Source organism: Chelonoidis abingdonii, chromosome 9 (assembly GCF_003597395.2).
Source record: "Chelonoidis abingdonii isolate Lonesome George chromosome 9, CheloAbing_2.0, whole genome shotgun sequence".
NCBI lineage: Eukaryota > Metazoa > Chordata > Testudines > Testudinidae > Chelonoidis > Chelonoidis abingdonii.
In genome coordinates this window covers 1,179,250-1,206,320 of record NC_133777.1, presented here as the reverse complement: position 1 = coordinate 1,206,320, position 27,071 = coordinate 1,179,250, and the positions used below count along the sequence as shown (strand labels likewise).

The 27,071-nt window shown below is 52.5% G+C and overlaps 2 protein-coding genes across 3 annotated transcripts in view; one reads left to right on the top strand and one right to left on the bottom strand.

The window, feature by feature from the left end:
- Positions 1 to 1,990, top strand: part of PLK1 (polo like kinase 1) — an 8,627-nt gene extending 6,637 nt beyond the window's left edge. Inside the window, exons 9-10 of the mRNA XM_032766194.2 lie at positions 1,009 to 1,191; positions 1,676 to 1,990. Of these exons, the coding sequence (XP_032622085.1) occupies positions 1,009 to 1,191; positions 1,676 to 1,882 (390 nt within the window). The 3' untranslated portion in view covers positions 1,883 to 1,990. The remainder of the gene's footprint in view (positions 1 to 1,008; positions 1,192 to 1,675) is intronic.
- A 2,812-nt stretch (positions 1,991 to 4,802) lies between these two features.
- On the bottom strand, positions 4,803 to 26,205 carry ERN2 (endoplasmic reticulum to nucleus signaling 2). 2 transcript variants are annotated; one of them, XM_075069100.1, is made up of 22 exons: positions 26,121 to 26,205; positions 21,866 to 21,983; positions 21,423 to 21,456; positions 20,073 to 20,145; positions 19,677 to 19,749; positions 19,123 to 19,245; positions 18,570 to 18,671; positions 17,677 to 17,938; positions 17,227 to 17,305; positions 16,972 to 17,122; positions 16,023 to 16,144; positions 15,584 to 15,760; positions 14,774 to 14,993; positions 14,289 to 14,379; positions 13,328 to 13,517; positions 12,502 to 12,601; positions 12,017 to 12,216; positions 11,095 to 11,242; positions 10,109 to 10,236; positions 8,721 to 8,844; positions 8,262 to 8,329; positions 4,803 to 8,176 (listed from the first exon to the last, which is right to left on the bottom strand). In XM_075069100.1, the coding sequence occupies exons 4-22, from the start codon at positions 20,073 to 20,075 to the stop codon at positions 7,955 to 7,957; spliced, it is 2,583 nt and encodes an 860-aa protein (XP_074925201.1). In that variant the 5' UTR covers positions 20,076 to 20,145; positions 21,423 to 21,456; positions 21,866 to 21,983; positions 26,121 to 26,205; the 3' UTR covers positions 4,803 to 7,954. The 2 variants fall into 2 exon arrangements, with proteins under 2 accessions (XP_074925201.1, XP_074925202.1); XM_075069101.1 differs by lacking the exon at positions 26,121 to 26,205 and having other exon boundaries at positions 18,581 to 18,671; positions 21,866 to 22,372.
- Positions 26,206 to 27,071: the final 866 nt, after the last annotated feature.

Sequence of the window (27,071 nt, the reverse complement as noted above, 5' to 3'; positions counted from 1 at the left end):
AGAAAATAACAGAACGCCACTAGCTGTTACCTTCAGCCCCCAACTAAAACCTCTCTAACACATCATCAAAGATCTACAACCTATCCTGAAAGATGATCCCTCACTTTCCCAGATCTTGGGAGACAGGCCTGTCCTCACTTACAGACAGCCCCCCAATCTGAAGCAAATACTCACCAACAACCACACACCACAGAACAAAAACGCTAACCCAGGAACCTATTCTTGCAACAAAGCCCGATACCAACTCTGTCCACATATTCAAGTGACACCAGTCTATTCAAGTGACACCATAATAGGACCCAATCACATCAGCCATGCCATCAGGGGCTCGTACACCTGCACATCTACCAATGTGATATATGCCATCATGTGCCAGCAAAGCCCCTTTGCCATGTATATTGGCCAAACCAGACAGTCTCTACGCAAAAGAATAAATGGACATATCTGACATCAGGAATCACAACATTCAAAAACCAGTAGGACACTAGAACCTCTCTGGCCATTCAGTAACAGATTTAAAAGGTGGCAATTTTGCAACAAAAAAACTTCAAAAACAGACTCCAAAGAGAGACTGCTGAACTCAAATTAATATACAAATTAGATACAATTAACTCAGGCTTAAACAGAGACTGGGAATGGTTGGGTCATTACACTAATTGAATCTATTTCCCTATGTTAAGTTCTCCTCACACCTTCTATGGGTCATCTTAATTATCACTTCAAAAGTTTTTTTTTTTCCTGCTGATAGCTCATCTCAACTGATTAGACTCTTCCTGTTGATATGCATACTTCTACCTTTTCATGTTCTTTGTATGTATAAATATCTCCTGTCTGTGTGTTTCATTCTATGCATCCGAAGAAGTGACCTGTAGCTCACGAAAGCTCATGCTGAAATAAATTTGTTAGTCTCTAAGGTGCCACAAGTACTCCTGTTCTTTTTGCCTTGGAAGTATGATCTTCCCCACCCAGCCTCATTGGTTCTGTTAACCCATGTAGCTGTCTCTATAGATAACACTATTGAAATACTTCCGGAACTACATGAGTGAGCACCTGCTAAAGGCTGGAGCCAACATCACACCCCGAGAGGGGGATGAGCTGGCACGCCTCCCCTACCTCCGCACCTGGTTCCGGACTCGCAGTGCCATCATCCTGCACCTGAGCAAAGGCACCGTGCAGATCAACTTCTTCCAGGTGAGAGCTGTTCGCGTGGTAGCGGGAGCAAAACCTCCAGTGTCAGCAGCTCACCAACCACTTTGGGGGCCTTGTAACATGCAGAAGATGATGCTATCAAGTGGTCACAACTTAGGCCAGATTTCAGACTAGCTGACACAGGACTGGAAGGCCCCTCAGTCCATTTTCTCAATACCTGAGCCACCCAGACTCCCTAGCACTGCTCACTAACCAAGGCTATTGTGCCTTTTTAATCCTTAGTGCCGCTGTTTGCCAGGGAGCCTGTGCAGTTCTGGCTCCTTTTTCAGTTGTCACTTGCTGAAATCCTTTAAAAGAACGAAGTGCAGCAGGTGCTTTCCTGGTCCCGTTTCTCCACGGCAGCAGAGACTGGCGAGGGTGCACACAGGATGTGCTGCTGAGGAACAGGTCACCTAGGATAGCCCGAGGGCCCCTGTGGCCTCAGGCTGCCGAGGGACCTCTCAAGCTCTGTGCATTCTCTCTGCAGGATCACACTAAAATCATCCTGTGCCCCTTGATGGCGGCGGTCACCTACATCGACGAGAAGCGGGACTTCCGTACATACAAGCTGAGCCTGATCGAAGAGCATGGCTGCTGCAAGGAGCTGGCCAGCCGGCTACGCTACGCCCGCACCATGGTGGAGAAGCTGCTCAGCTCCAAGTCTGGCTCGGCCCGTATGAAGCCCTCTGCTTAGAACCCAGCTGTAATGGACTCAGTGTCTGTGCCAAACTGTTACGGCCTCAAACGGAGGGGCCTCTGCAATGCCCTCCAGTCAAACTGTAAACCTCCCACTAGCTGGGCCACCTCTCTGCTGCCAGCTGCACTGGGGCCACAGGAGAGGACGCTGCTGAGGAAATGTGTCTTTATGCCATGGCCAGACTGGCCCCTCCGCACCTATTAGGAAGTTGATTTTATTGAATATCTAGTTTTTCTAACTGTCAGATCCCCCCCCAGCCCTTGTTCTACGGCCTTGACACAGCCTCCTCTGGAGAACAGAGCATGGGCAGGGCAGAGTTCTGTAAGTTATTTGTATGTTTGTGATGCTCTGGGGCTCCCTTCCCTCTCCTGTAGTGACTGTAAGTATTTAATGTGCTCATATGCTGACTCTGAGCAATCAGCCTTTTTAATATTGAAACTAATCTGCACCAAATTAAACTTTTGTATATTAAGTAACTTGATTAAAGATTGGTCTCTGTAGCCCCCTCCCTCCCACATCCCATGCAGTGCACCCTCTGGATGAAGGGCTTTGCCTGGCCCAGGGGGGAGACTCTCTATTAAGTATGGGGTAGAAGGAAGAGATGGAACACAGCGGAGTGGGAAGACTAACATGGGAGGTAGGGTGGACTCACCTGCACATGATCTGTTAATGCAGCCTGTAAAGAATCCTGTTTTTCCAGGCAGCTGCTGTGTAATTCTGTGATGTACTCTCCCCACAGCTGTGGAGCTTTCTAGCCTGCAGTGCCCATCCAGTCTGCACACATACCTGCCTGCTCTGATCAAAGCTAGTGAAGGGCCATCTGCCTTTCTTCACCCTGTGGGGGGACTCCCCCTGCATGCTGCAGCAGTCCTGGGTGGTCAAGACAAGCACCCTGCAGTGTGTGAAAGAAAGGCCAGGACAGCAGTTAGTTCTTGGGCAGACATGTAAGTGAGGTAGTTCTCGCCCTCTAGGCACTGTGGTGGCTGTTCCTATAAGACCAGGAAGAGGCCCTGCCTCACCTCTTGTGGCTGTGTTGCAGGAGTAACAAAAACAATCTGTCCCCTCCTCCCACAGTGGGTTTTAGAAAGGACAGGAGCTCTCAAAGTCTTGCATTCCCCATGGCTTCTAGGAGCTCCACTGTTCAGCTGTAGGACAAGGCCCTGGTACCTCTCAAAGAACTCACCATCACCTGCCTGGCTGGGTGCTCTGAGTCAGTAACAGCTGCAGGGAGGGTTTTGATCTTCCCCTATTAAGATGCAGTATTGGGCTGGGGGAGGGGAGGCAGCACCTCAGCAGGGAGCCCCTCTGCCCATTTGAGGCCAGCCTGAGTAATTCTTCTCTCCCCTACCCACCTTCCCTTGGGGAACTGAGTTACAGGTTTTGTCTTTTTTCTTGCCTAACTCTGCTGTTCAGGGGCAAGGGATGAGGTCTGTACCATGCTTTAGGATGAAGGCTCATCCCTGAAGAATCTGGGCAGGGCTCTTTACAAGGTGATCACTGCCCCTTCCTACTGTCTCCACAGCCAAGATTGGGGGAGTTCTGCCCTGGGGACAGGAACTGCTCTACCTCACACATCACCTCCAGTTCCTCCAAGCTAACAGTGTAGAAAACATGGAGCTGTCTCCCCCAGCAGAGTGAGACAGTGCTTCTCAGAGCTTGAAATGGATATTAAATATCCCCTACAGCTGGGGCTAGTTGTAACCCTGCACAGCCCAGCACCAGTACTGCAGGGGCTGGCTGCTGGCCCTTGAAGCCCTGGGGAAGCTACAGACTCATTTCCCTGCATGCACAGGAATCTTCTATAACTGCTGGAGGCAGTGTTGGGTCAGCCATGCACAGCCTCCACTGTAGAGGGAGCTCTGCCTGGGGAAGTGATACCAGCTGTTGCCCGTGGAAGCTAGCAATGCCAGCACAAGGCCTTCAGCTTGTCAGGCAGCACCAACCTAGAGTTCAAAAAAAATCTCACTGCATTCATCACAGAGCCAGGAAAGCTGGATTATTAACCCACCAGTAGGAGGAGACAACTTCCTCTGATGTCTTTTAAAGGGCCAATGTTCTACTCCCCCACCCCCAAAATCCAATCTGCCCCGAGGGAATCTGAGCATGCCCTGAAAACAGGAGCAGTCAGTCTGCCTTATCCCAGTGAGAAGGTTGAGGTGCTGAGCAGAAGCCCCCTTCTCTACTCACACACCTGTTACCTGCAGTGCTACTGCTTCATTATCAAATCCTACAGCTGGTCAAAGAATTTCCTGTCAGAGCAGGTTTTGATGGCAAATGGAGAATTCAGTGAAGAGAGTTGTGAGAAATGGCTGTTTTCTCTGTCTCTTCTCTGAGAAATCAAAAACTTTTCAGATCTGAAAAAAGACATTTCAATTTGGAAATGGTGCCTTGTTCCCCTGTATGGGCTGAGATCCCTGGCCTGACTGCACCTCCCATGATGCACTGCCTCCCCTCATCCAGAGCTGAGACCTTGGTGACTCTTGGGAGATGCAGTCCAACCAGGCAGCCTGACCTCTAAAGGAGAATGGGAACACGATGCACCACAGTGACACGTCCAAGGCTGCAGCTTTTGCCCAACGTGGTTCAATATTCAAATTTTCTGCACAACCATCACCATTTCCAGAGCAGGACCCTCCCCCACATTTTTGATCATCTGGTCAATCACTCAAGAGGACAATAGCTACCTGGTTTGGGCCCAGGTCTCAAGTACTCTTGGAAGGCAGTTCTGTAATTTAGGCCAGAGCAGTGTTGTGTGGGTCACTAAGGAGCCAAAAGGACTCAACTCTGGCAGTGCTGAACATGTACATTTTGAGGCCTCACTACCTATCCCTGGCCCTTTTGTTTGGCGATGCAGCTCCTAAGCAGGGCTTTCAGCCAGCACTCAGTGCTGAGTTTCTTCCCAATTTTAACAAGTTCAAACTTTCAAAACAATTTTTATTTACAAACATTTTGTATAAAATAATCTCTGCCATATAAAATGTTCTGAATATACACCAGGTACAAACTGATTGTCACCAAAGGAACAAACCCCCAACACCCACAAAGCTGAATCAAAACATACAAAACCCATGACCCTAGAGTGGAAAGCACTGCCCAGGGGAGCAGAGCTAGCAGGAGATATTCAGGCATGGGGCCCCCAGACCCAGCAGCAATAGTGGCATGAGTTATCTATAGGCTGCTGAATGCAGAAGGGGCTTAGAGACCCATTATCAATTCTTCCGCCCACACTGGCTCCAGTTGGGATCAGTGGAAACTGCATGCGAGCTGAAATCTAGCCAGGGCTGCATCCCAGTGGAGTGAAACCCTGCTCCCAGGCTCTGGGGATAGAAGGTCAGATCTCGAGGATGCCTACATCCCAACTCTGCTGAAGGGGTATTTTTCTGTCCTTGCTAGGCTGGAGCATGCCTTGTTAGTGGGAAGGCTCCAGTAATCTCTCCTTGCCCATTTCTTGACTCAGGCCCTTGAGAAGGAGTTAGAAACATCTAGTTTGTAATTCATCACTCAAGACCCCAGTCCTGCAGAGAATTCTGCCTCCAGGCAAGCCAGACCTGCTCACTAATTGGGTCCCAGAAGGAGGAAAAAATGCTTCCTCTACCTCCATGTTCTCTTGGGCATGGGTCAGATTCTGCCTCCATGGTGAAGAGTTTTCAGATCAGATGCTGCCAAGATGCTACAGCCAGAGCAGCCACAAAAGGATCCTCACAACCAAAGAATTTGGAAGCTGTGGCCATTTCTCCAGATTCTTGAAGGCCCTGGGAGTGGCGGAGGCCAGGTACACCTTATGCTCCAAGGGATAGGCTCTCTGCACAGATGAGGAGGCCTTCTCTATACAAAAGGCTTCTCATGAACAGCAGCATCCCCCATAAAACGGGAAACAATCACTTGTTTGTGACCTTCAAGCCTGTGAGCTGTGATGTGATGAATATGGGCTGCTGCAGAGTGAGAATGGGGAAAGCATTTGACTCAGCCAGAGACACAGAGACTTCATCACTGAGATTCTGTTGAGATGTTCCCTAGAGCATCCTCTCCTACCTGCCTCCAGAGCTGGGCAACCCCACTCCTTTAATGGGCCAGGTGGGGCAGAAAAGAGGCAACAGGAGGTGCTCCTGCACCCAGGCCCTGAGGTTACATCCTGTAAGCTGAGCTTCTACAAATCCACTCGGTTCAGCCCCAGTGACGTCTACTGGGCCATAAAACAGTGGGGAAGAGCCTCAGTGAGAGAGAGAGAGAAACCTCTCATTTCAGCACTGCCGGTGGCCTACATCTTCTGTAGATAGTGGACAAAAAACCCAGTCCAAATGCCAGGCGGGTATGTTGTCCAGCCAGGGCATAAGACCATATCCAGTGTCAAGACCACACCAGTCCTGCCATTCACATTGAAGTTTTAAATAGACAATCAGACAGAGCCCAGCTTCCAACAGATCAGCACAGAAAGGAATCAACGAGAGAAAAAGTTTGCTGCATCAGCCTCTGCTCTAGCAGAAGCATACAGGCAACAGAGGACCTTGCTGTTTCCCATTCTGATGCTTAAGGGCTGGCACAGGAAAGACAGTGTCTTGGAAGCAAAATATAAATAGGCTAAAACATTTTCAGTTAAAAATGGTAAAGCATCTCGATGCAGCTGGTGGTGTGATGATTGCCACCCTACAGTCCTACAGGAGACATCTCTTCCATTCTAATCCCCCCGCTCCAATTATCTTCTGAGCTGAAATGTCTTGTGATGGAGCTTAAACCAAACATTTACTTTTGGATAAAATCCATTCAGATATTCCCGAGAAAAAAGAGAGACGGTGTCTGCAGGTGTGTGTGCGCATGCACATACCTCCCCCTCCAGGGATGGCTTTGCTCGGGAGCCACACCAATCCAGTTTGGATTTAAAGCTTTACACTTAGTGACCAGGCCTCAGTCAGGGCCAGGCACACCCATGGTTGAGAGAAGTGGCTGCACGCTGGGTGTGCACAGCTTGTACTTCCCTGTCTGGTTCAAGCCCACACTGCGTGCTGTTATCTAGCTGGGACACTACAGCCTGGGTCAAACAAGTGAATGTCCATGAATCAGACATGTCCCTAGCTGCTGCCCTCGGTGGCCCCGGTCCCGATGACAAACCCATTTCCCACAAGGCACTACAATCTGCTCAGACTCCTCGGGACGTGTCACCTCCCTGGGAGAGATTTTTCGTTCTCTGAAATGATTCAGGATCAATAGTGGCAGAGAATGAGCAGGATGGACACAGGACATTCGGGCCAGTCTCTGGCTAAGCCAGCAAACGGAGGTGTTGGCTTGAAGATCCCAACCCTAAGACAGCTTTCAGACTCTAGACAGTTTAAGAGGCGCCCTGCTAAGGGGTAGGGTTCTAGCCCAGATGATTCAGGGGACGGCAGAGGAGCCGTGGAACTGCAAGCTTACTGAGATCAACTAACTACTGTGGGACCCCATACCCAACCAGCACACGTGTGAAGAGAAGCAGCAAGAGGACCTCTCGGACTGGCCGCAGAACCATTGACAAGTCCTGGTTCTGCCCAGCACTGCAGCTGCCCAGCACTGGGAAGAACTACAGTAACGTCCTGTAAATAGCCTGGCCAATACCGTTATCATTTAAAAGACATTCCAGAGAGGGGCCTCACTCCCTTCCACCCCACCTCCGGAGTCTCTGTTTCCCCACAGATGAGGAGTTGGGCTCTGTGTGATTGAAGGAGCAGCCCCAGAGAGACAAACCACCCAGGAACCGCCAAGAAAAAACCCTTGGGTTCCCACCACAGGCCTCTCCCTGGAAAGGCAGGCAGTGACATCCCTAGAATGCTAGTGCCAGGGAGGGTCCAGAGATGCCATCCAGCTGCTCTCCAGAGGAATTGGAGCTCCAGAACCAGTTTCGGGTAGCTGGTGGGGTTGTGAAGCTGCGCTAGGTCCTGGCAGCTTAGTCAGCGGGATAAAATCCTGCAGAAATCTCTCCATTAAAAAAAGATAAAATTGAGGCACATGTTGTCTGAGCCCCACCTGCTGGGATCACTGTTTCAGCAGGATTCACCTTGGCAGCACCAGAGAGCAATCTTGGCAGCACAGGCTTTCAGTCTAAGTTCTCTCCCAGGTGTGGCTTCTACACTCATTTCCAAGGTCTCCTAGCTGCTGATGATAATAGGGGTGGAAGAGCCTCTCTGTGGCACAGATCTGCATGGCTGTGTGTGTGTGAAGCAGCAACTGGGGGAAACGAGAAGTAAAGTACTGAACAAAATCATCAGGAACAGCCCCAAGAGTCTCCTGGACGTCTGTTGGCAGCTCGTGGTAGTGATGCTTCTACATGGGAAACAGATTAAACAACATTACCCGGGGTCACTGCACGGGGCATACTGGACCTCACGCTGCTGGGGGGTGACAGTACCTTGTTCCTCATGGCCCGCAGAAGGTCACGTACTGAACTGCCCTTGTATGTTCGGAACTTCCTCAAGTCTGGAAACAGCAAGAGACCCGAATAAGCATCAGCAATGTTGGGTCCCTGCAGTAATTTGCTAACAGGGCATCAGGGCTGGAAAGATTTCCCAATGGGGGGATGCACTAGGCTGTGGGACTGTCGTCTGAGGGAGATCTGTTTGGGGCATTTAAGACTGGGCAGAACAAAGCCCTGACGAGGGGACGGGCTAGCTGGGTCCATCATCCATTCTGGGTCCATGGATTTCAGCGCTGGTCACTTGATTTCCAGCTGCCAGGAAGTGACTGCTGTCGTTACATGACAGCACAACATGAGCGCTGGAAAGCTCCATGCAAACGCTCCGCTTGGCTCAGCACGAAACGGCTCTGTGAAGTTACCACCAAGCGGTGAGCCTGACACCTGAGCCTTTACCTGTCTGCAGTGGGACAGAGATGTGAGCTCTCCAATTCAATTTCACGACCAAGCGCCCCCTGGACTCTAAGGCAGTAAGAATGGGTCCCTCGGCAGGTTCCTTCTCAATACGGTCACTGACGTCCTGAAATCCAGAAAGGGGTGAGGGAGTCAATGGAAACCTCACTTTGCAATAGAGGAGCTCCAGTGCTGACATTTTCCAAAGGCTTATGGACGCTAAAGGGATGTAGGGCTAGTTCTGCTCAACACTGGGTGACAACGGAACTTAGCATCACGGTCCACCTACAGGAGAGACTGTAATCGAAGGTGAGGCCTATCGGCTGGGACTCAGAGGATTCTGGGAAAGGCCCCCCACAGTTGGCTGCAATGAGGTCTAGCAGAAACCTGATCCCTGACAGACCCCAGCATCCATCACGGTAACATGAGGTATTTGAACTTTTTTTTTTTTTTTTAATAGAGAAGAGAGGGCTCCACGCCAAGGCACTTCCCTTTGCAGTGTCACTGCCCACAAACCTGAGAGAAAGCTTTTCACTCTCCTTGCATGAAAGTCAATGGCTCACAATTAAAGCCCCCTGCACTCTGCAGACAGCTGGCTGGACCTACATTCTATGGCAAGGACCCTGAATTCTTTTAGCTTAAAAGGGGTGTGTGTATGTGTTTTACTGATAATATACACACAAGTATATGATCCAATCAGCACCACAGTCCGTGTTATTTATTTTTGCATTCAATTCAATCTATTTGGTGCTCTCCACGTTGTCAGTTTTCAGAGTGCTGCGAAATTCTGCACTGACAATGAAGGTGGGATGCTGGAGATTTGGCAACTAGCTAGGGGACAGCTAGGGCTTTTGGCACCTTGAACAGCACAGGGAGCAGTTTGGGGCTGTGGGATCACCCTATTAGCTGGATGTTTCTAAAAAACTGATCAGCAGCGAAATAAACTGTCATCTTTAGGTTTCAGAGCCAATACTTCATTGAGCTAAAGGGGACAGTTCACACCTCTCAGAGCTTTTGTTTCAGGCTCGTTGCAGACTCAGGAAGACAGCACTGTGATGGTTATGCCCTGATGATATTTTCAAGATCTTTGTAACCAAAAGCTGGTTGCTTGTCTTAAATGAAAACTCAGAATCTGCAGCATGGAACGGATCCCACAGCTAAAGAATCCTGGAACAGAAGGAGCCCTGCTCACAAAAAGGCAGAATCATTGCAGGGGTGGACTTTATAACCACAGAGCACCAAACCAGCTGGGGACAGCCCAGAATCCTGGGCTTCAGGAAAAGCACCAAACAGCTTGTTTTCTGATGTCACAGAACAGAGCTTTCATTGCTGAATTTGGAAATGGGGACAGAAGGACTGGGATCCACCCTGCTCAACCAAAGGGTTCTCACCTGGAAGAACTGCAGCTGCTTCTCCCAACTCCAAAAGAAGGGATGCATGAGGACCTGCGGGGCTGATGGGCGCTCCTGGGGCTCCGTGCTGATCATCACCGAAATCAATTCCCTTGCAACAACATTGTCTTGGATGTGAGAGTGAAAGCAGACAGCAGGTTACTAACACCCTTAGGGTTGAAGGGAGCCGTCCACACCTTGAGCTCAGAGCTTTCACTACAAGTCACAGCTCAACTCAGGTTACTAACTCTCTCCGTCCTGCATACTCCCAGTAGCTTCCCAAAAAGGGAACATGCACGTGCAGGACTGAATCCCAGATCATTGCAAGACCACGAAACAAAACAAAATATGTCTGGCTCCTTCTATACACCAGACTCACCGATAGAGCCCCATAGGCGAACAAGGGGTCAAAGAAACATTTCAGACAAGTAGCTGGAAATAGTAGTGAGGTCTAGTAGGCTGTGGAGTCATCTGCCAAGGAAGAACCCCACTGCTTGAGACATTTACAACTCAACTAGCTACAGCCCCAGAGATTACACTGCTGAGGATAATCCACTGCCGGCCATTAGAGAATGGACTAGACATAACCTAACAGGCCTCTCCTATGGTTCTCGGGTTCTAGAGCTGCTGCTAGACATGCAGTCTCTGTCCTCTGGGCATCTAAAATGCTGGTCCTGTGGCTGCAGCATGGGACAGAATCAGGAAACCAGGCTCCATCATAACTTCCTGGGTGACCTCAGGCAGGTCATTTCATCTCCCTGTGCCTCAGGTTCCCTAGCTGTAAAACAGGGTTAGCAGTACTGACCTGCCAGCCTTCCTTGCACACGCTAGTGAGGCTAGAATAAATCAACATCTGCAAAGCGATTTGAGATCCTCAGATGGAAGATGCCGCAGAGGAGCCTGGCCAGAGCAGTTCTGCAGCATCCAGATTCTACAGGGCTGGGAGCTCTATAAACATTCAGACAGCCTCAGAGAAGGGTCCTTACCATGAGTGTCTTCCAACAGACATGCCAGCTGGTAAGTGCCCAACAGTATATTAGCCTGTCGCCGTAAGCTGTCCCCAAAGGGGTGCTCCCCACCTGACACCACGTAGTAAAACACGCAGCCAGCTGAGAAGATGTCCACTGCACACGTCTGCAAAACACAACCAGGGCCATGGGAGCGCTCAGCATTGGTGGGGGAGGGCTTTTGAACTTCCCCCTTGTCTCAACTTCCGAAAGCGAACACTTGATTGACTAAAGATTTAGCCAGGCAACTGCTTAGTTTGAGCTCCAAGAATGACCACCTAGTGGTCTCTCTTCTGATAGGCGCGAGCTGCCTGCTGGGACCAGACTCTTCTCTGCGGAAGGGTGTTTAACAAAACTCCTGGATGTATGCAAATAGTTCTCTCTGGAAGCTCTTGGGAGCAGGGAGTGTCCCTTTCTCTCTGTCTGTGCAGCCCCTAGAGCAATGGGAACCTGATCCTGACTGGAGCCTTTGGCTGACACTGCAGCAGAAATACTGAGAGGAGGATTTTCAAAGGCTCAAATGGGAGCTGGACCCCTAGCTGCCATTTGTCTTTCGTGGCGATTTTAAGTTAACAGCAACAGGTGCAGGGTTTTAGGAAACATGCTTCTGGCCCTCAGAGACACCCTCACAGACCAGTAGCACAGGGGCCAACACAAGCACTTCCAAATCCTTAATGTCAAATTATCTGATTCTCTAGCAGTGACTGAGGCACCAGCTCTGAGGGCAGCTGCCTCCCTCCCGGATGCCCAGCACAGTCGCTGCCTTTCAGCAAAGCTGAGAGTTGGAGCCTCAGACGTGGGCAGAATGAGCAATCCCCTGCAAGTGCAGGGGAGAAAGCTGCAAGGACAGAAAATGAGCTCAGCAGGCAGTGCTGAGAGGACATGGCAACAGCACACTCACGGGGTTCTCTTGTGGGTTCTCTCGCAGCACCTCTGGTGCGATCCAGCCCTCCGTGCCTGGGATTCCAGAGCGAAGGCTGAAGCTGTGCCGTCCTCCCTGCAGTTTCTTGCATAGGCCGAAGTCTGAGATGACAGCCCGGATCTGCCCACGGCTGTTAGGGACAGAGATGAGGATGTTGCAGGGTTTCAGGTCACGGTGAACTGAAAGAAACATTGTCCAAAGTGAGCTGGAGTTACCTGCAGAAAAGGCTGTGCAGCTGGAGGGCTGGGGTGAAGCTAGAACATCATGCATGGCACCAATGCCACCACACAGCATGGGTCAGCGAGCAGCAGTCCTGCCTCTGAAACTGAAGGCTGTGGGTTCAAGTCCTGCCCCAGCATTTTGGGTTGGAGAATTCCCTTCCACAGACAATTCACTAGAACTGAACCTATTGCTCTAAGGCAACAGGCATCCCAACCAAAGCTGAGGGCAAAGAGCTCCCTTACCTATGTTCAAGGAGTGCAGGTGTGCCAGGCCTGATGTGGTCTGATACAGCAGGGACACTGGATCCAGGTTCCGATGATCAAAGCTGGGGCTTTCCACATACTAACAACAGATGAGAGAAAAACCAAAAGAGGTAGTTCACCCAGGTCTGCATTTACCAGAGTAAGAGATTTATAAGGACTTTTTCTTCTGCAACCATAAACCACATCTTTTCCCAGCTTAAATCCTGGGATGTAAAAGAAAAGGACCAAGCTAGGGCCTGAGGTCTGCATTCCCCTGGCAGAACCTCTCTGTTCATACGCAGACAAGCAGCAGCAGCAGCACCACCACCACACTTCACTGCAGGCCTTACAGAAGGGAACTGGAGCATGCCCAATTAGCTGCCCGTGTGCACAGGAAGCATGATGAAGCACTAGCTGCACTGCCACCTAGTGCAAAGGGGATCGAATAAGCAAGTGAATGAAGACAGGTGCCTAATGTATAAATTTATATCTTCAGTGTGCCTTGCAACACCCCCGTGAGTGATGCAAACGTTATCCCATTATCATTATCTCTTGTTCTGCAGGTGTGCAAACAGGTGTAAAGAGGTGGAACAACCTACCCTAAGCCACACAGGAAGTTAGGAATTCCTGGGTCCCATCCCCACACTCAGACCTTTAGAACATGCTACCTTCTGTGACAATATGGCAGGCTGGGCCATTAGTAACCGATGACAAACATGCGATGAAATAGTTCCATGAGGACCCCTTGACCTGGACTGCATTGCAAACACAGAGCAGAACCGACAGAGAGCTAATAGCCACCTTGCAGCAGCAGCTGCTGGCTCACCTCTTGCAGCGTGGCAGAGCAGAGCTCAATGGCAATGTAATGGAACTGCTTGTCCTTCTCTGTACAGAAGTAGCGCACGACATTGGGGTGCTCATCTGACTCCCGAAGCAGCTGGACCTCCCGGTCGATGAGGTGAAAGCACTCGGGCAGAAGGCGCTTAACAGCCACATTCCGGCCATCAAACTGCCCCCTGGGATCAGGAGAGAGAGAGCCACCATCACACCCTGCCCACAGGCCAGCCAGCCCAGACACACAAGAGACTCTCAAAGAGATCCACCCAGGTTCTGGCCTCACCCCAGAACTAGTCCCTGAGGGCTCCCCAGTGGGACATCAGGAGATGCACCATGAACACGAGGACAACTGGGCCTAGGCTGAAATCTCTGCAACCACCGGGAAGGACCAGGTTTGGTTGAGCCTTTTCTCACAGAAATAAAGTCTCCCCAGCCTTCAGAGTGAGTTCAGTCCTGGGGAAAGGTGCTGTTGCCACAGCCTGCAGGATTCTGCTAGGCGTCAGGCAGACCAAGCAACAGAGCCCTTCTGTGCACCAGAGCAGATACAGCATGGGCAGGGCGGCACAGTGCAGTGCAGGCTTCCTCCAGTGTGTCTAGATGCGAGCCAAGAGGGGATGTCAGTCCTTGGCTGTGATTGCCAGCTGGGGGGCCTGCTGTGCCAAGTGTGAGGGGGGCAGGGCTGGTAGCTGCCAGCTTTGTTTTCTACAAAGGCCACTGAACTTCAGTCCAACAGGAACCATCTGATTTGATCTAGGTGGGTGAGACAGGACAGCTCGATACCCCATTACCAGATGGCCCCATAGCCAGCCAGATCCACCCTATAAGGTCCTTCCAAGTTACTGCCATGGCTCTCAGCTCCAGGGAGGAAACAGTCGTGGCTCCTCCAAACCAGACATGGCATTAGCAAAAAGCAGGGCATTCGGGGTGTGGGGGGAGGAGGAACTACTCACCTGAATACAAAGGTTCCCCTGGCTCCATGGCCCAGCACTTCCTTGGGGTTAAAGGAAACCTTCCCAACTACAATCACATCAGGCTCCAAATCTGCAGAGAGTGCAAACTGGATTAACATTGCTCGCCATCCCCTCACTCACTGCCCACTTACCTCTCTCAGGCCCCATCTCTACTTTCCTTCCTCTTCCCTGTGCTTGTCTAGCACCAGCCTCCTCTGTCTCCCCACTGATGTTAGAGCCTTCCTCTCTGCACCCCCTGGTCCTACTGTGGATGGCACCATCTCTCCTGATGCCCTGCTCTGGAACGCCTTGGGGAAAACATCATCCTGACCTGAGCTCTAGAACCTAGTGCTGCCTCCGAGCCTTGGCTTTTCCCTCCTAACACGGCCTCCTCTGCACTCTGGGGAAGGGGACATGGGCAACCTGCCTCCCACAAGCTGGACCACAGAACAGAAGACACCTCCCCATTGCCCATCAGCACAGACCTTCAGCAGCTCCAGATACAGCCAGATCCTGGTCGGTCATTCCATTGGGCAGGTCCTTGTGTGAGGAGGATGGGCCTGAGCTCCGTGACGGCTGTAAAGATGTTCGCTGGCTCCCACTCAGCAATTCCTCAGAGCTTGGGGGAAGACTCTCCCCAGAGACCCGACCTGGGGAAAGCAGTCCCTGCTGCGGCAAGAGCTGCAGTCGCTGCTCCAGCAGTTTCTGGGGCACAAACAGTATGGATGTCTCAGTTTCTTGGAAAAGGAGGTGATGCAGATGAAGCTTCTGAGGCAGCATTACCACCCTGAGGGCAGCAACGGGACAATTATCCCTCCCCCATTACAGTGAAGGAAACTGGCAAACTCCCTCCTGGGGTCAAACAGCTCCAGTGGGGGTGGGCTCTGTGCAGTGATGGGAAAATGAGCTTTTCTCTCCCGGGCCCTTGAACCAGCAAAGCTGTGGGGGGCAAGAAGAGTCAGGGCTAAGGCAGCAGGGAGTGCTGGAGGCCATGACTCAGGACCGTGGCAGAGCTATAATATAGGCAGTTCTTAGAGGTACTTAATATGACCCTGGAGTGGCCTGCAGGGTTAATTGATGGCTGCCGATTCCTCTGGGGCAGCATGGGGAGGGCTGGTGACAGGAACGGCAGCACCCTGTATGGCCATGCTAACCAGGACACTGTGTGTACCAAGAAAAAGGGCAAGCAGGGACCAGAGGGAACTTCTAGCCCCCAAACCAGGGGGATTGCTGCAGCAATCAGTTCCTGCAGCTGCCAGCAAGGGGCACCACAGAGAGAAGAAACACTGATTCACCCTGAGACCGAAGCTCAGGAGCAGAACGACCCCGCCCAGTAGCACTGCAGTGACCACAAGGTCCCAGCTGCCTGACTCCGGGTAGATTTCCATTTGCTCTGCCTGGGTGGAATCCCAACGATTTCGCCCATCGCTCTCCGTCCTGGCCTGATCCTCCATACCATTCGGGGTCAGAAACTGCAATACAGAGCCAGGGTAACGGGTTACACCAATGGGGACCCCCAGACAATTTGTGCTCTAGACTCCATCCCCAACAGCTACCCACCTCCATGCCGGAATGCACATGGAGCATGCCTCCAATTCCTCACTCCCCCGGTAGACCCCACATGCCAGGATACACCAGCTTGCTTTGCACACGAGACATCTCTCCTTGCCCCTCTGGGTGCCCCCCATGTGCCACAGACCTTTGGGCAGCCCCTCAGACAGTCACACCACTCACGTCATCAAACAGAGTCCTGGGAGGGGAGCTCTTGGGGATGATGGCTTCTGTAGTCTTCCTCAGGGTCTCTGGAAAGGCTCTCAGCATCGTGGTATGGACCACAGGAGGCAGCTCATGGTGCCCTGTGGGACGGAGAAAGCGCTCACCTGACTACAGTCACGCCTGAGTCTGCTTACCTGCTCACAGCTCCAAACTGAGCCCAGCAGGGACCGCAGCCAGACACACAGCATGGGGATGTCTGCCAGGATGGGAAACGTCCCGGCTCATGCATGAAGGGAATCAGAGCAACATCCTGTTGGCTCAATCCCTGGGAGTGGGCAAGGGCCCCAGAAGGCCATGGCCTCAGACCACGGAGAAGGAGTGGCCCACACAAAACCATCTTTAGTGGCAGCTTAGGCAGTGACCTCTTTAGAAACTCCTCAGTCCAAGGGCCTGATCCCACTCGCCTGGTGTGACTGCTTGTGGTTACCCTGCTGCTGTTTCACAACATGGGCCAAAGTTTCAAACATGCTGCTGTAGAACTGTTCACTTGACATCACAACTGTGCACACAGTATCAGGGCGAGCACATACACCTACTGTTTGCAACTGCTATTCCCCAGGCACGATCTCTGTGCACGCAAATCAGGTACAATGATACATTCACTTGAATGTACGTTTGTGAGCCTCACTTTGGTGCGACTCTGCCCCCCATGCCTGCACAGGAAGCTGTTCCTGGCAAGGAGCCAGAGAGGCAGTGACACTAGCTCCTGGGAAAGGGAATCCAGCCCTAAGTCACTGCAGCGTCTTGCAGGTGCAGATCACAGCAAGGTTTTATTTAAAGTACCATGCCAAGCAGCTTACTCTGCCACAGTAAAGAACATCCCCAAGCCTGGCTCCCCCTCCCTCACTGGGACAGTCTCCAAGAGCAACAGGACAGGGAATGCCCTGTCCTGCCCTGGAGCCCTCACCTACGAGGAGCCACTCGTTGTGCAGGGAGCTCATGCTGCCCTGTGGATACTTGACATCTGTGCTTGGTGTGATCTCACACTCGCCGGACTCTCTCACTGTCACATCATCTGTGGTGGGGCCATCGATCCTGGCCAGCGTGATCCCCTGGGGCTAGAGGAGTCAGACAGATCAGTAAGTACCAGGCAGGGCAGGCATAGCACTCACCTTGCCAGTCCAGGGCACATAGGGGGCAGGAGGAGATATGAGACACTTACCACAAGTGCCACGCTCTCATGGACCAAGGAGGTCAGGGCGTAGAAGCTGGCTGCATGCTTCCCCACGTAGAGCGTCGGCCTGTGGTGCAGAGACAGTGTCAGTCCCAGCCTGTGCCACTGCATGGGATAAACTGAGCAACATAAATGCAGTGAGACCTCCCAATGAAACAGGCTTGGGGAACCCCAGCCACACCCCCGGTTCTGAGACATGGCCAGCTCCTTCCAAAGTGGAGAGGGGCAGGAAAGCATTTGATCTACCTTAACTTAAATTCCAACCGTAGCCTGTTCCTGGGGAGCCCCTGTCCTCTTACCCAAGAGAGCATCGACTGCATCTCCAGAGCACTCCTCACTGCATTGCCACCCTCATCCTCACCCCGTAGGTACCAAGGTGCAGCCCTCAGCATGCTGCTACCCTCCTGCCCTGATCTGAAAGGCCCCTGAAACACCTACAGCAGCTGGGTCTTGGTGGTGGAGAAGTCCTTCATGGACTGGTAGTTCCACTTGATGAGGCGGATGTCCTGTGAGTGGAAGGTCAGGTAGCGCAATGTCTCCATGGCCACGTTGAGGTGGGGGACCCGGCGCAGACTGTCTTGGTGCCACATATACAGCCCCACCACAGGGGAGCCGTAGTTCTGCATCCACAGGACATCACCGCTCTCCTTGTCCACAGTCACTACCAGGCCATCCCCACTCGATGCAAAGTGAGCCATCTCTAGCCAGAGACACAAGGCAGCTAGTGCCACAACATTTCCTGGGGAAGGTTACCTCCCCCACACCGCCTCTCACAGACTCTTTAGTCTCCCCAGTTACACACAGGTTGGGGATGCTGTCCATTGATGCTACTGTGCATGCACCATTAGCTGGGTCACTGCAAAGAGCAAAGCTGGGAGGAGGGGGGTCTTCTAAGACACGTGTGCCCTTTCAGAAGAGTCAGTGACTCTCCCCCAGCCCAGGAGAGCTGCACACAGCTTGGAGCACTGATCAGCTGGCACAACACTTGTGACAGACATGTCCTGTCACAGCATCCCACTCTCTCCAGTTAGGCAAGCTCTAGTCCTGAAGGCTGCCCACACACCCACTGCCCCCTGCCCTCCTGCATGCTATTGTGGGGGGAAAAGGCTCCTCGAGGCAGCACTGATTTCAGATCAATCCTTCTGGAAATGGGGGCCTCCCATGCAGGCACAGCACTGCTTCAAGGCTCCATGTGCAAGCAAAGCTGGAGAGGAGCTAATAACCATGGAGGTGAGGGGGGCCATTCTCCCTTTGGAAAGCTGGGACTGCCTCACTTGCAGTTGAGAACAGGATCTGCTTCTGCACACAGGCTGCAGTGCCCAGGGACTCACTGTAATCGTACGCCTCATCGTAGAGCTCTGCTGAGTAGTCATGGTAGGTGGCATTCCAACGCAGCTCCCGGGACTTGGTGTCGTACATGGTGATGACATACTCTGGGGATCAGACAATAACAGCTACGATCACTATGCTGGAACTCAGGCAGCTACTCTGTCCAGAATGAGGGGCCTTCCAAAGGGATGGGCCAAAGGAACAGGAATGGGATGCTGATCATTCTGCTAACTACTTCAGAAGGGAACCACCCCACAATGCTGCTAGACAACACTGAACTAGTCAGGAAAGCAGAGGAAAGCCTCCCCCAGGAGAAGCCCTGCCAGGAGGTCAAGGAGCATCAGAAGATCTACAGGGATTGTCCCTTTCCATTGGGTAACCAAAGGTCTCCACCCCCCATTTGTAATGGGAAAGCAGGGCTTTTTGCTTGAGCACAGCAGAACCGGGAACCTCCTCCAACAGTAAGGATGAATGACAGCCTGACTCGACACAGGAAACAGCCCCTCAGCCTTGTGGCTCTGCGCCTGCAACCAACAGAAAGGGGGGTTGGCTTACGGGTGCGACCAATGTAGAGGAGAGGAGTCGAGGGACACAGGCCATCCCAGGCCTCTGTCGACAGCGTTGTCTGCTTCTCTCCCGACTTGGGATCCACGACGAACCATGTATCCTGTTTCTTCCCTGGAAAGTCAGAAATGCCTCTCTCTCAATCTCCCATGTGCCTGGCACCCCTCTCTCAGAAGCCACCGCTTCTCCAGGTTCCTTAGGCCCTCTCCCATCCAACATCAACCCATCTTCCCCTCAGGTCAATCTCCAGTCACTCCCACCTGTCCCCAGACAGGATTACCCCACCCACCTCCAGCGAGCTCTCCTGTCCCAGAGGGGTTGGCATGTTCATACTCCAATTCAGATCTTGCCTAACTCTGGCTTGGCTCTAAAAGGGAACTGACTATGGCTCCTGCACACAGATCCACATCCCACTAATTTAAACCCCTGCGGTGCCAGGCTGTCCCAGAGTCATCTCCATGGCAGTCTGGAGAAGGAAGCGGGAATGGCTGCCTTATGCACAGAGAAAGCCCCTCCTCTCTCCCACAGGAGGGGGTTGCTCATACCAGTGTAGAGGACACCATCCGAACTGCGACATGGTGAGGACTGGACCAGCTCTGGGATGGTGAATGGGAGTTTCTGTAACAAACAGAAAGTGCAGCGGCCTGTGAGTGACAAAGAGCCAGGGGAGACAGCCACATGCACCACGGCCCATCCCCCAAGAAGGGGGTCCTCCTCCTGCGATGCAGAGAGACAAGCCAGCCACAGGAGTATTCCTGGGTGAGGCTGACCAGCCAAAGCAGACGGAGAGCAGACCCCATGGCTTTGCTGTCTCCCCCAGAGGCCATTCCTAAGGTGGCGAGGGTTAGCAGGAAGAACATGAGCCGCCAGCTCCTGCCCTGTTTCCATGTACCACCACCAGGAAGCATGGAGGGCAGCACTCTTTAGCCCCAGGTACTGACCATCAGGCCTTCTTTGTTTTTGCCTCCCAGGACGTACAGGCTGCCATCATTGGGGTCTGGAAGAAATGCCGGTCTGAAAGGAAGGAGAATGAAATGCCAGCCATGTCCTGCTTCAGGGCACAAGCCAGCTACGCACAGAGGTTATGGCAAGGATCCCCCTCCGCAGGTTATTCCATGATTGTTTGCTACGGGGGGCAGGTAGGCCTTGTGGTGGATCTCCTGGCATGGGATTCCAAACCAGATGAACTACTGGTCTGTCCAATATACAGCAATTCCTACAGTCATTCCACATCTACCCCATTCTGATGTCCTGGCACATCCCAGCTGGAATCATTCTATTTGCCTCCATGAAATCCCCCTTCAGTTTCAAGTGGATGCAGAATTTTTCTTCATTTCTCATCCTAAACTTGTGTGGTGTGTTTCAGTGCCCTGTTAGACAGCTGCTGTATCCACCCTAGAGGTGGCTGCACATTCAGCAGTGGAGGAAGAGAGCCCTGTGTTGCTGGTATTTGTAGCAGTTTAGGGTTCCTTGGGGAGGAAAGTCAACCAGGAATCATAACTAAGAGTGAATGAAGCCTGGACTATCAGCTTGGGAGATGCCCTCAGAGACACACGCAGCCCAGTACTAGAGAGCCAGTGAGTGATCCATTAGCAAAGGCCCCTCAGATAAACACCCCTCCCAGAGGAGGTGAGCTCTGGCTTTGATGGCAAATTTCTGAAGACCCTGCAGAGAATCTGCCCAGCAAATCCCTGCCTTTGCACTCACACAGGTTTTGGCTGCATTAGGGTCTCTCGGTAAGTTTACTACTGTTGCTCCCACTGGTAGAAGCACAAGTTCAGACAGGGCTCGGGGCTGCCAGCATTTTGTTGAGTGCAGTTGTGAGCAAGGTTACATGATGACACAGCTGCTGGACCTTGTCTACGACAGAGCTTGCAGTGGCAAAGTGGCACCAGTGCTAGTAAAAGGGGAAAGACTTTAAGAAAAAGCCCTGGCCTTGGGCAGGGTGCTCAACCTCTCAGCCTCCATTTCCTCATTTTGTACCTTCCTGGGGAGCAGAGAGGGCTTCTTAGTCAGTGACTGCAAAGGCCTGGGTGGATGACAAGTGGGAGGCTTTATTGCAAAGACAACGAGAAGTCCTTGGGGCATCTTAGAGACTAACAAATTTATTTGGGCATAAGCTTTCATGGGCTAGAACCCACTTTGAAAGCTTATGCCCAAATAAATCTGTTAGTCTCTAAGGTGCCACAAGGACTCCTCATTGTTTTTGCTGATACAGACTAACAGGGCTCCTTCTGAAACCTATTTATTGCAAGGCATACCCTGGGGAGGAGAGGGGAGATGATACTTACTCTGCCACATAAACAGGCACCTGAAGAATGGGATCTGAAAGAGAGAGTGAAAGAGACAAGTCAGGTGCCTCCTCTAATGTCCCTGCCAGAGGCGGCCACGTGGCAGCATTAACAGCAGGATTTGCAATCACATGGTTACAAGCTCAGATCATTTACCTATTTGCATTTCAGACCCGAGCAGTCACAGCTGCTTGTGTGAAGCTGCCCAGTGTGGTTCATGTACTCCGCTTAAAACAGCAAGACCCCTGAGACTGGGATATGCACAAGGTGTGATTCTCCAGTGTCCCCTGCTCAGAGCAGCACTGGGAGAATCTGAACTGGAGGGAGTGTCTGCAGCCTCTCTCAGCCAGGAGGAGAGCCTCTGGGATGGGGTACCCCCACAGGCAATGGCAATCCCAGTGGACCTGACCCCCAAATAAACACCCTCCAGAGTCATTGCTCACCATCCTTCAGGGTCCACTTGATGTCTCCTGTCTTCTTACTCACAGCGTGAAGGTTCCCATCAAGGGTGGACACAAACAGCAGTGTTTCTGGGACAGTCACTGTGCTGCCAGCGAGACACTGAGGGCAGAAACATGGCAATAATATAGTGCCTCACCAAGACAACAAGATCCATTTAATGGGCCTGCCAACCGCATCCCCTGGTACCCTAGCTAACCATCCACTGTGTCACTGAGAAAGTGTCCAATGGGTCAAGAAATGGGCGGAGGAAGGTTCTCCCCTACATTGATACCACCTTGTACTGTAATCCCATCAAGTCTCATAACTGAAGCAGAGTCAGGATGGGTCACCCCTTGGGAGGGAAAATATGGAAAAAAAAACCAAATACAGGAACTGGTGCTATAGAGGGTGTTCTCCTTACTGAGCCTGTGCTACGTAGTGACAGGGTGTCTGCCTCTTTACTGGCCAGGGTCTTCAGCAGGGCCGCCCAGAGGATTGCAGGGGCCTGGGGTGTTCGGCGGCAGGGGGCCTTGCTTCAGCAATAATTTGGAGGTGGGGGGTTCTTCCACTCTGGGACCCGCAGCCAAAGTACCCCGAAGACCTTGCTGCACTTTGGCGGCGGGTCCTGCTTCGGCGGTAATCCGGTGGCAGGGGTCCTTCTGCCCCAGAGTGGAAGGACCCCCCACCAGTGAAGACTGGGAGAGGAAGAAGCTCTGGGGCCCCAGGCCCTGCGAGAGTTTTCTGGGGCCCCCAGACTGAGTGAAGGACCCTGCTCCAAGGGCCCCAAAAAACTCTCGTGGGAGCCCCTGCGGGGCCCGGGGTAAATTGCCCCACTTGCCCCCCACCCCCTGGACAGCCCTGGTCTTCAGGCTAGCCAGCCCTGTTTGGAGACAGAGCCCTCTGAAGAACAGAGGGGATAATCAGACAGTGCTGGAAGGGGTCAGGGCTGAAGAGCTCATTTGAAAAGGGAGCTGCGGAGATGCAAGGGGCCCCCTGCAGCCTGCTTTGTGTTACTTTGTGAGTGTCACGTCTGATGAATAAACTGTGCCCTGAAGGCAAGGTCTGAACAGACTCTGGCTACAGCATTAGTCCTTCCTGTGCTAGGATGGCAGGCCAGCAGCAGACATGTCCCCAGTAGCCCCATCCCAGTGTGACCAGCCACTGTGCTGCTGAAGGAATGGACTATTTAACAGTCAGTGGTAATGCCAGCAGCAGAAGGCAAAGCTCCTGTCTCCCAGTCCCCTGCTCTAACAGTCGGCCTACCCTCCCGCTCCAGAGCTGGGAACTGAGCCGGTCTCCCCTCCCGCTCCAGAGCTGGGAACCGAGCCGGTCTCCCCTCCCGCTCCAGAGCTGGGAACCGAGCCTAGGAGCCAATCTACCCTCCCGCTCCAGAGCTGGGAACCGAGCCGGTCTCCCCTCCCGCTCCAGAGCTGGGAACCGAGCCTAGGAGCCAATCTACCCTCCCACTCCAGAGCTGGGAACCGAGCCTAGGAGCCAATCTACCCTCCCGCTCCAGAGCTGGGAACCGAGCCTAGGAGCCAATCTACCCTCCCGCTCCAGAGCTGGGAACCGAGCCTAGGAGCCAATCTACCCTCCCGCTCCAGAGCTGGGAACCGAGCCTAGGAGCCAATCTACCCTCCCGCTCCAGAGCTGGGAACCAAGCCAATCTACCCTCCCGCTCCAGAGCTGGGAACCGAGCCTAGGAGCCAATCTACCCTCCCCCTCCAGAGCTGGGAACCGAGCCTAGGAGCCAATCTACCCTCCCATTCCAGAGCTGGGAACCGAGCCTAGGAGTCCTGACTCTCAGTCCACTCTTTATTGAGATTTGTTGAAAATAGCTATCAAAAGAGCTTGGTGTGTTTAAATAGTTATACAGCACAAGAATCAAACACAAAATGCCCTCTCCCTTACTTCCTTAATCTGAATGTATTAGAAATCTTGCAGTTTCCCTAAGAGTCAGAATGTAGACCCAGATATTTTTTTTTAGCCAAATTCCAGTTTGGATATTTACATTTCACTTCCCAAAATCTCCCCTGCAGTTGCATTTGGATATCAGATTCCTCTCAATTTCCTGTCCTCAACCGTGTGTAGCTTTGTTGCGCTATGTCAGTAGCTGTCATGATCTACCCCAGCAGTGGCTGCATTTCAACAGTGGGTGAAAAAGTTCCTTGCAGGACTGCCTACTGAATTTGTAAAATGCTTCGTATTTACTCACACTACAAATGGTACTAACAAAAACACACAGTAGTTTGAACCCTATTTGCTGCCCTTCTGAACAGAACATAATTTAACATGGGGCCAACCGGCAATCAACACCAGCATGCTCCTCCTCCTCCTGCTGCTGTGCTGGGGATGAGCTATAGAACGGAGTGGCCGTTTGCTAAAGGTTGACACGAGCTCACCCAAATACTGGCCTCTCCCAGAAACAAACTGGCTGGGCTGCTTTTCCTGCCAGAAATGCCAGTGATACTGGGTCAGGACTTTAATGCCACGGATTTTAGTGACCCTGACGTTGAGACAGTAAGTTCAAATCCCCCACAGAAACAATGCTCTGTGCGCACTACTTGCACTTCCAGTGCCAACACTGCATCTTCCCAACACAAGTCAGCCACACCCATCGGCAAACAGGACGGAGGCTGAGCAAACAGCACTAGGGCATGGGGGGAGGGGCAGAAGGCACTTTAAGCTGAGGAGGGAACCACCTGCTCTTTCTTGCTGCTCAGGAATCAGAATCAGGATTTGAATTCCTGCCAATCAGCCCACCTGCTCAGAGCACCAGATCACACTGCTTCCAATTCCTGTACAGGCTTCAGTTAATAAGCCATTCTGCCATCCTCACTGCCTCCGTTGACTAAGACAGGAACATCAGCTGTGCACGGCACCACATTACAGGAAAAAGGGTGACAGTGGCCTGGGATCTGGAGGTGACCCCTGCTTGGCTCTTGGGCACTGCCAGGCGATTACACTGGTGGTGATGAAGTCGGTTGTCTTTTATCTAGTGGATCACCAGCCCAGAGGGCTCACTGGGCCATGTATCTGCCTTGGATTCTGGATGCTGTCATTTGGTGGCCCAGCTCCCACCTCTCACTCCCTAAGGTCTGCTAAATACAACTAGACGCCAGAGTACAGCCCAGACAGGGCAGAGAAACCCAGACTGAAAACAAATCCAACCCTGGGCAAGGTGAAGAGAACAAGAGCAGGAACTAGACAACAGCCTCCAGTAGCCTCTGTGGGGATGGCTGTGCAGGCTATCCATGGGGGCACCAAACCAGAGAGGGACTTGGGCCATTGTTTGCTGAAACTCACCCAGCAGTAACTACATAAATAAAAGCCATCATCACCCAGCACAGCTCAAAAGCCATTCGGTCAACCCACTGGTTCTCTCCCTTCTGTCCCCATAGATTACTCTCATCCAACCCACCTAGCAGAGATGCTTCCATGCTCACTCCCCTGCCAGCCATCTCTCTCTCTCCCCCACTTCTATCATTCCTTCTTGTTTAATCTTAAGTACATTTAGTGCTGGCGTGGCAGCCCTCACTTTATCAACAGGACAAGTTAAGCGCAGGCAGAAACAAGGCAAGCTCCCCCTCACTGTACCTCAACAATAGGCCTCCACCCACCCACTATGCTGTAGGAGCCAGCAGGCAGTGGTCAGTCTTCATGGACTGTTCAGTCCTTGGTCTCTGCTGAGAATGCAGATGGGAGCACAAAGAGGGCTAATGGAGACGGTGGCTTTTGTGGTGAAGCCACCTGTCTGATGGAAACTGGGCTGTCAACAAACTCATTTCACAAAGGCCCCTGAGCACGCAGTCACTATAACATTCTCTGCCCCTTTCTTCCCTCCCTAGGCACTCTGGAGTTTCTGACATCTCCTCCAAAGCCCTTCTCTTCTCTTCTGTGAAGGATACCCAAACTAAGGAGTTGCCCAAGCCCAGCACGCAGCCCCAAGTGCCTGCACAAGCCTTAGAGACAGGCTCATACAACTGCAAAATCATCATCATCAACCTGTCAATCCCAGTAGCTGCTAAGCCTGTTAGTTTCATTGTTAAATAGGGTGGTTCTCTCTTTACTTACAGCAATTCTCAGGCTGCCATGCATGACAGAGATGTTCTGGCCAATCTTACACCAGGCACTGAAAGGCTAGACTGCCCATCAGTTACTAAACCAGATTTTATGCAGGCTTCTATTTACCCTCGGGTGTCAAAGGGCTGGAGGTTTCTACCAGAGCCCTGGAGATTTATCCCTAAGAGACTTTACCTTACAGCCATTGCTGCAGCAGAACTACAGCTTCTCAGGGAATAGGATGAGTGAAGGCAACACCAGGATACATCTCTCCAGATTCTTGAGTACATCTACACTGCAATAAAATACTTGCCTCTGGCCCACGTCAGCTGACTCTGGCTCACAGGGAACCAGAGCTTGGGCTACAGCATGAGTCCCAACATCTACACAAGCAATTCTACACAAGCCCCACTGCCCGAGTCAGCAGATACGGGCCAGCCACTGGTGTTCCACAGCAGTGTAGACAAACCCTAACAGAACTACAGAGGGGCCAAGCTCACTTCAGCCTGCCCCTGGCTCTTGAACAAAAGGTGTTTGTCAAAAGTACCTGGGGACAACTTGTATCCTGGCCATTGTGCCCCCAGTCACTTTTACCACTGGAAGCTGGGTGAGCTACCCCTGAGTGCAGAGTAGCTTTATCCTGAAGCTTCCCCTCACAGACTCCTCACACTGTCAGACCCCTTCCTGGTGAGGATGACCCCTGAGCTCTCACAGACTCGCCCCCCGCCTGCTGGGGGTGACCCCAGAGCCCACCCCACACAAGCTGTCCGGGCCCCACCTCCACCTGCTGGGGGTGACCCCAGGGCCTGCCACATACGGCTGACAGGGGCCTCCACGCTGCTAGGGTGACTCAGGCGCCCACCCCACACACCGCTGACAGGGCCTCTCCACCTAATGGAGTGACCCCAGAGCCACCCCACACAAAACTGTCTGGGCCCCACATCCACCCTGCTGGGGTTGACCCCAGGCCCGCCCCACACATGCTTGTTGGCCCCGCCTCCACCTGCTGGGTGACCCATGGCGCTGCCCACAACGCTGACACCGCCACCCCCCCTGCTGCGGGTGACCCCAGAGCTTCGCCCCCCACACGCTACAGCCCCCCCCGCTGGGGCGTGACCCCAGGGCCACGCCCCCACACGCTGACAG

What these genes read in the sequence shown, in the direction of transcription:
- ERN2 (XM_075069100.1), bottom strand. An exon ending in GCTCTGCCACGCTGCAAGAG is followed by an intron (nt 12,602 to 13,327) that starts GTGAGCCAGCAG and finishes ATCTGTTGTTAG; the next exon opens with TATGTGGAAAGCCCCAGCTT. An exon ending in TCTGTTGGAAGACACTCATG is followed by an intron (nt 10,237 to 11,094) that starts GTAAGGACCCTT and finishes CTCACATCCAAG; the next exon opens with ACAATGTTGTTGCAAGGGAA.